The following is a 12,082-nucleotide window of genomic DNA, read 5'->3' as shown; positions in this document are numbered from 1 at the left end:
AAACAACTTCCTTCTCCATCCTTGAAAATGTCATTATGAGAGTACTATCTTAGTCTGCCGACCTGGTAAGTTATCTGATCCATTTCTGCATGAGAATGAAGACTAATACTTCTATGGATGGGAAATTTAGAAGGCAACCAAGAGCAGCAACATCGGCATACTTACTTTAATGGCTCTACACATGAGAATTGTTTGGTGCAGCGAACCTTAATATGGAACTCAGTTTTAGGCCATTTAACTATGTAGCTTTTTAGACAATATCTATTTGAAGTCCTGGAGCACAATAATGTTGGGCCTATTAAAGGTCCCAGGATAAGCAATAGCAATAGCACTTAAGACTTATACACTGCTTCACAATGCTTTACAGCCCTAAGTGATTTACAGTCAGCCTATTGCCCCTAACAATATGGGTCCTCATTTTACCAACCTTGGAAGGATGGAAGGCTAAGTGAACCTTGAGCCTGGTGAGATTCAAACTTTGAAATTGCAGTCCGCTGGCAGTCAGCAGAAGTAGCCTGCAGTACTGCATTCTAACCACTGTGCCATAAGGAAGATTAACATATACTGAGAGTCATACATGCATGTTCTTCAGCTTTCTGCAAAGGCAACTCTGTAGTTCTGCAGCTATCATATCTGAAATCACAGTATTAGTGGTCCCTGAAAGACTTAATTTGATGGTCCTGCCTGTAATGCCATCAGCGAATGGAGCAAACTAATCAGTATGGAATATTCCCTTACTGTGCTGTGTGAAACTGTACCAAAGTAAGATAATTCATCTCCATGTGTTCCCTGCTCTGTCTTAAGTCTGTTGCCCCCACCCCATTTCACCATTAGAAATCTTTCTTCTTTTGCTTCAAGACACATGCTGAATTCCTTAATAATCGGGACATTTAACAATATATATTGCTGCTGCTTCTAAAAATGGGTGATGATGTCTCGTTTCCTTGCATGCCTAAATGAGAGAGGTGGGATTATTCACGGTGCTTCTACAATGAGATCAAATTTCAATACACTCACTTGATATAAGAGATTGCTGCATGGATTGTAACTTGGAGGGCTCAGAGGCAGCAGGTTGAAATGGTGTCTTCTGCTTCTTTGAGGTTTAGTCCAGTACACTTGAGGGTCCCCCAAAGGAGGAGATTGAAAATGGGGGCAGTTTTTAATGCCAGTCTTTATGACTAGTTTATAGTTCAACGTGCCCTACAGATGCAGAACATTCAGCAAGCCCATAAGATTCAGCAAGCCCATAAGAGACATGAACACTGCCTACATAAGGATTGAGATTCAGATTTGGGGGCTGATACTCTACAAAATACACACATTTGTATTTTTTATTGTAGTTTTTTTCCCTCTGAGTTATGTTCCAAATACGATTGAGCTGAACTCCCAGCTAGTGTGTCACAATCCCAAGTCAAGGAAGGCTGATTTTAATGTACTTGCGTCCAAGCTACGTAGGGCATACATGTAAAATTCAAGTAACACATAGAAGATGTACAGTAAGTCTGCCAATTCCTTGCAAATAAGGTTTCTTAAGTTTATAAGAAGCAGTCTTCTTCCTCTGAGGTCAACAGCAATTATGGTATTATGCCTACCATATTTAAATGGGGAAAAGGGCAGAAAGGGAAGAATGAAATCCTCCTTCTTTAAACAGTCAGTTCTCAGGTACACATTCTTTCCTTCTAAATGTAGCATAGCTTTATATGTGAAAATGTATAAGTGAAAATACACTTACAATATACAGCCTTTGCCAATTTCACATAACATCCAGTTATGTTTTTTTTTTTAAATGAAGTTTACCTCAAGTCAAATGTGTGCCTTTGGATGGTGCTAAATTCCACTTTCCAAAGAGTCTAGACAGCATGGCCAATTTGGAAAGATTATAACCATTATACACTAATAGCCTCTCGAGTGTCAAGTTACAGGCAATTCTGAAGTGTGGGATTGTACCCTAATGCAATCAATCATTGAAGAGTCTCAACAGCAATTCTCAGTGCTTTAAAAAGTATTCTTTTTTAAGGGTATTTTTAGGTGAAAGTTTAATTTATAAGGTTTATGTTTAGGATCCCTGTCCTAACTCAGCCTTGGTTTATGCAAATCAGGTTTTCTTCTGAATTCTTGAATTGATGTAGCTTGAGCTAGACATAGTAGAGGTTCATGATCCCCAAACTGTATCTTCTAATTCCTGTTTCCTTAAAGAAAGCCATGAGTTATGAAGTTCTTCAAAACACGTCGGTAACGTTAAATGATTCTGGAAATTCTGTTCCATTGCACTAATATTTACTCAGACTAAGAATATCCTTGGTGAAGCTCAGGAGAAAGGCAACTTTTGGTTTGTGGTGAATTGCTGTTTTATACACAAACCAGCCACCTTTTAGTCAGGCATTAGCGTGTTACATTTTTCTGCTAATGTTTTACACATGTGGAGGCAGTAAGAACATTACGTGGCAGATACTATGTCCTTGTTCTGATTTTTTCTTTCTTTCTTAACTTCTACTGAGCTCACCAGTCTCTTTTTCTCAGAGACAATATTTCTTCAGTTTTTGAATTCTGCTGTCTCAGAAATGGCTGAAGAATATAAAAGTCAAGGTGGCTCTTCCATTGGAGAGAAATGGACTTGTCTGCTTATTCCAACTGGAGATGTCATCCTGACCTGAGGACTGTTTTCTATGAAACTTGGAAGAGAAATCCACATTTAGTCAAATTTCTGTTTTCTGTCTTTTTGTTTCATTTACTATTGTAGAACAGGAAAACATTTATCAGGGAAAACCTGTTCAGCAGAGCAGCTTAGTACTATGCAGCATATTTTCTCCATTTATAACAACCATTAAGTTCGGAACATTTCACTTGCTTATTACTTACAGGATTGATTAAACTGCATTCATAGCATAACAATCCTGTGAAAAAAGAGAGTGGTGATTTTCTGCAAATCACTTATGAGTTCTCCCCCTTACTTATTCTTTAATAGCATTACTCATCTCTGAGAAATTTGCAGACTGGTCCATTGTAGGTCTAACAACACAGTTCAAGAGAAAGTGCACAATGCATTAGACCCAGGAACTAGCAGAAGGTTCTGTGAGAAACAGTTGCCTAATGCAGATCGAAGAACCTGTGTGTCTCCAGCTTCCAGTGTCCTCACCTCCGATGATGCTTTCTGGGATTACATTTCCTCTGCTGGAGGAAAGGTACACAACTTCCTGACCATGATCTAGCTGGTTAATGTTTGAATGCAGTTTAACTAGAAGAAGAGTTGTATTATAGTGGTGGCAAAACTGAACCATTCCCATGCACATGTCTAATAGAAAGCAATTCTGAAAAGCATATGTATTATTTGGTTGTCTTCTTCGGAACTTTCCAAATTTAGGCATGTGACATCATGCCAGCTGATGACTGGCAACCTCAAACATGCTGGTGGAAAAAAGGACAATGTGTTGTTTAAGGACAGAGATTTCACGTCTGCCTGCCATTTCACTCCAGTTTTTACAATCATCTTAATGTCACCCTAGATGTGATTAGGGAACACTCTTGTGTTTAAATCTGGTTCTTCTTCAGTTGTGCAAATGCTTTCCCTATTAAAGAAAAAATATGTGGTTGATATAAGCTAAACCTTTCACCTTTCCTTAAGTTGTCTGATGATCAACCTTTTTCTGTCCCTGTTTTATATAGGAAACTGGGCCAGATTTTTATACACGTGGCTCTACCTATTAGCATTAGAAACCTGCTTTCCCCTTCTCCCATGTTGCAATCTGCTGTCAAACCAGGAATGGGGAAGTTCCCACCTCATCTGATCCAAAATAATGCCAAATCTGAACATAGCATTCTTCTGCTTACCAAGCCAGCAACTAGAAAAACAGAGACAAGTTAGGCTCGTCACTTCAACCGAACCAGCACGGGAAGTCTTTGGCAGTGGATTTGGACAAAAGCAGTAACAAAAGCAGCAGAAGCATTATCAGGAAATATAGGACTTTGGTTCTGCGGCTGGCAATATACTGAGACTTGCAGTGATTGTGAATGTATATCCAAGGATGCTCAACTTTCCCTATGTCTTTACCCCTTTCACTGATGGTTTATAGAAAGGACCGCAGCTATTGTGGCCAATGCATTGATCAAATCAAAACGGTCCTTTCTTTTTGCTGCCATGAGAAGATTGCTCGAGCTAGAGAAATATTTTCATATGGCCAAAATATTTCTTTTTAAAAAGCAAAATAGGGGGAGAGGGAGGAAGAGAATATGGAACAACTGAGTATTCAGAAGATTTACCCAGAAGACACAGAAAGAGCCAAGCAATGGCAGTTTGTCAACCTGGAGCAGAACAGAGGTAACATATAGAACATGCTGCTAAGCAGCTGGTGTATAGGATAGAAATAACACTATCTCTTCAGAACATCTCAATATTCTGTATCTGAGCTCAACATCTCAATGTTTTAGATCCGTCATTCTAACAGCATGACCAGAGATGTCAGGACTTAAAAAGGCCCCTCATCCATCTGCCTGACCGGCTCTGATCCAAATTACAACTTCAGATCTTTCCCCCAATCTGGTATAGCAGCTCGGGGAAATCTAGATGTTGGGTTTTGATGCTTCTTTCCAGCATTCTGAAGATTCAACACTTCCGTCCACCCGTCTTTGGTTTGGCAGGATGAAATCAATGATAGTGAGTTTGGGTGTCCAGCAAGGGTCTGGTTCTATATTTGCCTTCTGTGTTTTCCAGTTCTGCTTCAAAACTTGGCAGGCCACCTTCCTCTATGTTCTCTGCTTGGTCCAGGTGGCTGCCCATCGTGCCATAAGACTGATGAGCTGGGGAAGCTGCTGGCGTAAGACTTAACTCTGGCTCTTGAAGCACAGTGGCCACAAACATCTGTAATGCAAAAGCAAAACAGTTAAATTCTGGTGCTTTTGGCTTTCCTCTCTGTAGCTAACAAAGTAGGTCACTCCTTCTCTCCTCCTTTCCAAGTTTGGCAACTGTATGGCAGCAATTACTGTTTGTGGCTTGTGAAGCACCTCTGAAACGTTAAAAACTTCTGGGGCACATACCTTGACAGGAATCTGTATAAGTGCAACTTTAATAAATGCAACTGTCTGGAATCTGTTTAATTGCAACTATCATAGGTGTGTAGGGCTTATGATGAATTATGAATGTACTTACGTTTGAATTGGGTGTGGAAGAGATGCTTTCTGTATCATTGAAAGCCCCATCGGACTGCTCTGACATCTGCTTGCAAACGGAGAAGAATGTAAATTGGATGCAAGATAAAAAAGCAAGAATGTTTGTTCTGTTTGGAAGTCCCTCCACAAATATAAACAATCTTAGAATTAAAACTGAGAGTGATTAAATAATGATATTCAACCCCAGAATGCTTAATCCAATATTTTTCTATCTATATAGCAAAGTATTTCCAGCTGATTTGTCTAATTCCTGTTTTTCCCCCCTATTTTCAGTGGCTCCTGCCTTGCACTTCTATGGATTCACTGGAGGCATGGACAGAGCACACAAAGAAACCAAAATAAGCAAACAAACCATAGTCCCTTTCCTCATCATACGAATGATTAAAAATGAGTAAATCAATAAATTGAAGATTACTGTTCTAAAACAACCTATGATTTATTCATTCCTTTTATTTACACGTTACTCTAAGCAACAAATGAAGCAACAGTGAATTTAGCCAACAGAAAGTAAATTGTATAGCAACATTTGTGAAGCAATTTATAGTAATTATCAGCTATCATCAGCATGTAGCTATGGGAGGTAGCCCAAAACAGCATAGTAACAAAGTGCTATACTGGAATGAGTGAGTAAAATATAATTGGGATGAACTTCAGTTATTTTTACTCGAATGGTAAAAAATAATCCAAAATTTTGCACAAAGGCATCTTATTGGGAGAATTGTTCAAACAGAGGACATTAAACCATTATTAAATAAACATCCTTTTGTGGAGGGCCATCTAAAATATGTTAAATGCTCCAATAACTGCTTTCCTACAACATATGATGGAACGTCTGTTAGCAATAGCAATAGCATTTAGATTCATATACTGTTTCACAGTGCTTTCTCTAAGCGGTTTACAGAGCCAGCATATTGACCCCAACAATCTGGGTCCTCATTTTACCCACCTCAGAAGAATGGAAGGCTGAGTCAACCTTGAGCTTGATGAGATTTGAACAACCAAATTGCAGGCAGCCGGCAGGCAGCAGAAGTAGCCTGCAGTACTGCACTCTAACCACTGTGCCACCTCAGCTCATACTTAGCCAGAAGATGCAGGATAATTTCTGAAACTGATGGCGACATTTTCTTCTGAGACAGGCGCTGCTTTAGCATTAATTTAGCCTGCCCTTACATGAGACAGTCCAGATGTGTTCAGACCACCAGATTTCCAGTCACCATGGCTGTTGGCCATGTTGGGAGGAACTTGGAAAATTGTTCCAACTTTTCTATTGATATGGATGCTACTAGACTAGAATGCTGATCAAACTTAAGGAGCATTACCTTTAACAATGGGTTATAAATGCAGCCCTTTCACAATTCCTGCGAGCAGAGCATGATAATCTGAGATTTGTGTTCTTTTGAAAACCCCTTTGGGCAAAAAACTGCATGTCAGGTGTAGGCAATTTCTAAAGGTTTGGATGACCAGAGTAGACCATATGTTGTCACTAGAAGGAACAGGATTAATTTCTTGGGCCCTTTGGTGATAGGGATGTGAAATGGAATAGGATAGAATAATAACAAGAGTTGGAAGGGACCTAGGAGGCTAGTTTCTAGTTCAGCCATTTGAGTCCTTAAGAATTTCTGCCCCAGAGCAATCATTTGAAAAACAATTTAAAATTGCTCATTTTTCTATTGAATTTGGCCAGCACATCTCAGGTGTTCTGGATTATGTATGATCCATGGGTCATCTGCCAAGTGTAAACTAGCACATAGTATATTTATTGCATTAATCCACAATGTGATTCATTTCATTTTGGATCTGTGGTTTAATCAAATAATCATGGTTAATGTGTGAACTCACTTAAATTCAAATTCAAATTTCTATTAATTCATGACTAGTTTTAATGATAAACTGCCTCACAAAAATAATTGTGAGGAAGAAATGGGATTGGACTATCTTTGGTACATTGTTTTCTAAACCTCTGATAATCAAAGCAGATAAACAGAATGAAAGAAAGTGCATGTTAAAAACTTTTGGAGGGAAAAGTATTTTAGGGATACTACCCTGACTTGAAATTTAAAAAGAAAGGAAAACTTGTGTGTGATTCAATCTTCGCTTAATTCAGTATGACAAAAACAATGTATAGAAAACTAATATAATCAAAAAAGAATGATAGAAGGTAAATAATTAAGAAATCCCCCCCTCCCCCAGAAAGAGTAATGCCTATCGACTTACACAGATAGATAAGTCTGATACTTTATATCATACTTTTTATAATTAGCTGGAATTCCATTAAGTTTCTGAAATGTTTGGGAACAAGAAAAACACATAATTGTTTGAACTTGGACTATTTCACTAAGTACATCAAAAATTGCTTCTTAGAATGGAAACAGGAGTAGTTCTGGACTTGTAGGACCTTTTCTGTCTTTAAAGATTTTTATCATCAAAGTGTTGTTTGGCACACTCAGTGCATACATCTGTTAATACTGGATTTCTAACTTTTTAGGAATAGATGCGGCATTCATCCCAGAACTGCATTGTAGCAAAATGGAGAGAAAAAGCGGGGGGGGAATAGTTATAAAATAAGTTAGCTATCTGATATTACATCCAGAAATTAAAATTAGAACCATATCTTCATGCTTTGCCTCTCTAGTGACAACTAGTCACAAGTATAAGAAACAGCACAAAAGATCCAATGTCGTGTCAGCTGATATTCACTTGCACAATAGAAGTTTCCTTTGTTTTTCCCCCTTCTTTAATGTCTCATCAAATTGGCTCCAGAGATTCTCTCAAGGTCTGGAATAGATTTGGGGACTGTGGTGGGGAAAAAAGACTGACCCATGACGGTGTTCCATTGGATACAAACCAAGAAATGAGTGCACTGTTACCTGATAGCTGGAAGGTTTCCTTGGATGAAACTTCTTCAGGCACAGACCGAAAAAGGAAAAGGGAATGCAGGAGAGAAGAACCACACAGGTGAAAATGGTAATGGGACGAACAGAACCTACAGCATTGGGGAAGAGAGAAACAGATTGGCACAATGTGCCCATTCTCACTGCCTCCTCTGCCTACAGTTCATGGTAGACTTGCAGCTGGGAGCCCAGAGGCCTTCTGTATTAGCAAGAAAGCTCATCCCATCTGCAAGAGGGCTCTCTACATACTACTGATTACTGCTTCTAAAACTATTATACTAGCCACCCTGGCTCTTTAAAAGCCAAGGTTTGTATGTTACAGTCTTAATGAGAACTAGGGAGTGTCATGTCTGAGATGCTTACTTAAGTTACTTTTCTGGCCCAGGCTCGGATTTCTTTTATCTGACCACTGACTTGGCTGTGGCTCTTTCTCCTCTTCCTCAAGGTTATTCCAAGTGCCCATGACAGCATGCCATGACGAACACAAGAATGAATGATGCAGCTCTGCTCCAAATTTTACACATGAATTGCCCTTTAACTCAAGTGCTATCTAATTCTCAATTGCCTTAATTCATTTTGGGATTGGTTGTACTATGTATGTGCAGTTCCCTGTAATAATGGGGGAACATCTTTTTCAGCACCAAGTCCACAAAGGCTAATCAGTTTTTGGCATATGCATAAGCATGCTTCTGACATGAACTCCTTACATTTTCAACATGCGTGAAATGAGAGCTGGTGAACTTGCCATCTTAGTTCTAAACCATTCATATGGGAAAACTGAAGAGTTTCCACTCTCAGATGTACAATAAATATCACTCTGGATTCAGAGTCTCAAGACGTCCAAGAACATAGCTGTAATAATCCTGCCTAAATAACAGAACAAACCCATGGCCTGAGGGCTTTCCCGTCTTGCTTTTAATCCAGCTGAATTGACTCCAATTCTCCAAACCAGCTTAACTAGAATTGCAATCCCGTAAATTGGAGGACACAAGACTGGAGACAGTTGGCATAGGCTAACTAACCCAAGTCTAGCTCATGGAAGGCTCAATGAAACTTCACTTACCCAGACGCAGAATGGAGAAGAAGAGCAGCCAAAACATGCAGAGAATGGGCGCTGTCACCACCTGGTTTACTGCTGCCAAATGGATGCGGTGGTTCAGTCTGGTTGGGATATAGACGTAGTAAATATTGTAGCGGTCAACCATGTGCTTCAGTAGCATGTACAGCAAACCTGCGTGAAAAGAAATAGAAGAATTGGGGCATGGAGAATGGCCACTCAGAGGAGACAGCAGTAGCTGAGAGGATGACAAGGAAATCGGCCCAGAAATATTTTTTACAGGAAAGAAAAGGCCAGGAGGGACCATAGTTTAGCAGTACTACAGCCTCTGCTTGCATGCAAAAGATTTATTCATTAGTGACATTTCAAAGATTATCAAGGAATTGTATTGGGGAAAAAATCTTGAGTTAATGACTCCAACAGTTGTATTATACCCTATCAACATAACATCATCGTCATCTTGTATTTATGTTCTGTAGCTCTTCTCTTGCATAAGAATTCATTCCCTGGGATCAATTACATAAAAATCAGGGACAACCTAGAGCCGTGATGGCGAACCTATGGCACATGTTCCACAGGTGGCACACAGAGTCATTTGTGCTGGCACATGAGCTGCAGGCAAACTTATCTCACTGTGCATGTGTGTGCCTCACAGCTGATTTTCAGCTGGTTTGAGGCCTTTTTCGGCCTCCCAGAGGCTTCAGGAAGGCTTCTGCAGGCTGAAAACTAGGCCCGTTTCATCACGTCCTGTTTTTCCGGAAGTACCAGAAGTGATGAAACTGGCCTAGTTTTCGGCCTGAAAAGCCTGCAGAAGCCTTCCTTGAAGCCTCTGGGAGGCCCAAAAAGGCCTCAAATGGGCCGAAAATCAGCTGTGAGGCGCAGTGCAGGTAAGGGGGCGGCAGGGTGGTGGTGGTGGCTGAGTGGATGTGTTGCAGCAGATCCTGTTTCCAAATCAGGACACAAGACCACGAAAGGTTGGAGAATATAGGTTTATTTGTGCACAAGGTTCAGAGCATTAGAATGGCAAATTCTGAACCCCTGGCTCTTCCTAAGGCATCACTTTTATACATTTCATAACCTCAGCCTAGCCCGGGGCGTTTCTTATGTTAAACTATACCAAAAAGGAGAAGTACATTTCTGTTATTTTCCAGACCCATCCTTATTCACTGAAACATGCTTACTTCCAGTTCCTTAGTTCAGCAATTTTGTGGTTTTGCACAATATTTCTATAAGAAGCAAGATAAGGGGTCAGAGGATTTCTGGTAAATGCATATTTTGTTTTTGACCTTCCAAGCTGCTTCGGGTGGGGATTACACGCACATGCGTAGGGGGGGTACATTGCCTTCTGGGTGCTACCACGCAAGTGTGAGCATGCAAGCGTGCACACAATTTTTGGCACAGGAGCCCCAAAAGGTTAGCCACCAATGACCTAGAGAATATGATAAATTTATGGTTTCATGTTGTTACTGTTATTTATTTCCTTTTAGGGCTTTTATTTTAGATTAATATAAAAGGAGGAAGGACTTACCGGTTTCTCACTATACCATTTTCTTGGAAAAAATAACAATCCTTTCCTTCCAAGCCCATAAAAACTATTGTAGAAATAGCTACTGTTTTTGCAGCAAATAGCAATTCTGGAGTAGGATAGGCTAATAGAAAAATGGCACAGAGAGAAAGGACAGCAGAAAAATCCCTATTCCAATCATATCTTCTGTGGCTTAAAAAGAAAGTGTAAAAGGGTATAGATATCAGCAGACTGAAATCCAGTGAATAACATATACTAAAATTATTGCAATGTATTGAAATCCCACTTTTTGCCCCAAATAATTCTTATTTGGAGAAATTATTGCTACTCAGCTATCATTTCTATATTCATTTGTATATCGTTTCTATTAGAAATGAACTTTATAATGTACATCTCACTGCTTTTCAATTTTATAGGCCAACAGGTCTCTACAGTAGCTGTTTGATTCCATTTACAGAAGCCCATCAAGTGATATCATCCCAAACTTTGACAAGGGCCACAGCTTGTATTTGTTTTATTGGGCAGTGTTTCCTTCAATTGCAATCAGCCAAGGTCCAGACCTATAAAGATGTTATTGGCAACAGGAGGAATTTTGGAGGAATTGTTGTATCTACTTACCAAAGGGGACAATAATGGGGCAGGTGATACTATATGTCATAACCACAGCAAATATGCAGCAAGTCCAGGCATACTCCAGTCCAAACTGGAACTCGTAGGCTTGATTCTGGGGGGAAAACACAGCAGTGCACCTTATCTTTAATTTTATTACACACGAAGCTAAATGAATGGAGATGGGATGGGAGAACAGCCTCACTGGTCCTGGGGTCTATGATCATTCACTGTGGCCAACTTGCCACAGCCAACTTGCCATGGGACAATTTGCTGCAGGACAACAGTTACACTAATATCAAAGAAATGGTGGACTGGAAGCATTAAAGAAAGGATGCAAAAAGAGAGAGAGAATGAAATGTGAATGACAAAGATTAGAATATTTTTTATTTTAAATGATTAAACTGAAATAGTTAAAATTGTCCTGTGGCAAGTTGGCCCATGACAAGTTAACCGTGGTGAGTTGGCTGCAGCGAATTGTCCCATTTTGGAGGACCGGTGGACAGTTAACAGTAGTTTGTTTCCCTTATACAGAGTTTATCTTTTTTTCAGGTGATAACTCTCACACAACTTAAAAAATATATTTGGTTTTTGTAATTTCACAAGATTTCAGTAATTTAACTAAACATTTTAAATTATTTCATTTTAGGGAATCCAGAAATACTATCCAGGAGGGAGGGAGGGATTTGTGGACAGTAATGGGCTCTTGATAATAATTTTGTTATTACACCATTTCAAAACCACGGCTCTTAGTTTACAATGAACAACAACTATGCCTAACTTCTTCACTGAACGAATTATGACTCCATGTCTTCCCTAAGCCAAATTTGAAAAGTA

At 39.6% G+C, this 12,082-nt stretch overlaps 1 protein-coding gene across 22 annotated transcripts in view; it reads right to left on the bottom strand.

The window, feature by feature from the left end:
* Positions 1–1,317: 1,317 nt before the first annotated feature.
* The window catches only part of TMEM63C (transmembrane protein 63C), an 87,071-nt gene continuing 76,306 nt past the window's right edge, over positions 1,318–12,082 (bottom strand). For all 22 annotated transcript variants that reach the window (XM_087922042.1, XM_087922030.1, XM_087922040.1 and 19 more), the window contains 5 exons: positions 11,255–11,360; positions 9,118–9,285; positions 8,031–8,146; positions 5,144–5,209; positions 1,318–4,855 (listed from right to left, as the gene is read on the bottom strand). In XM_087922042.1, coding sequence (XP_087778168.1) covers positions 4,643–4,855; positions 5,144–5,209; positions 8,031–8,146; positions 9,118–9,285; positions 11,255–11,360 — 669 coding nt within the window. In that variant the 3' untranslated portion in view covers positions 1,318–4,642. The remainder of the gene's footprint in view (positions 4,856–5,143; positions 5,210–8,030; positions 8,147–9,117; positions 9,286–11,254; positions 11,361–12,082) is intronic.

The sequence above is a fragment of the Pseudonaja textilis genome, chromosome 1, assembly GCF_049901715.1.
Source record: "Pseudonaja textilis isolate UNSWEBS1 chromosome 1, rPseTex1.2, whole genome shotgun sequence".
Lineage (NCBI taxonomy): Eukaryota > Metazoa > Chordata > Lepidosauria > Squamata > Elapidae > Pseudonaja > Pseudonaja textilis.
This window is presented reverse-complemented; position numbering and strand designations above follow the sequence as displayed.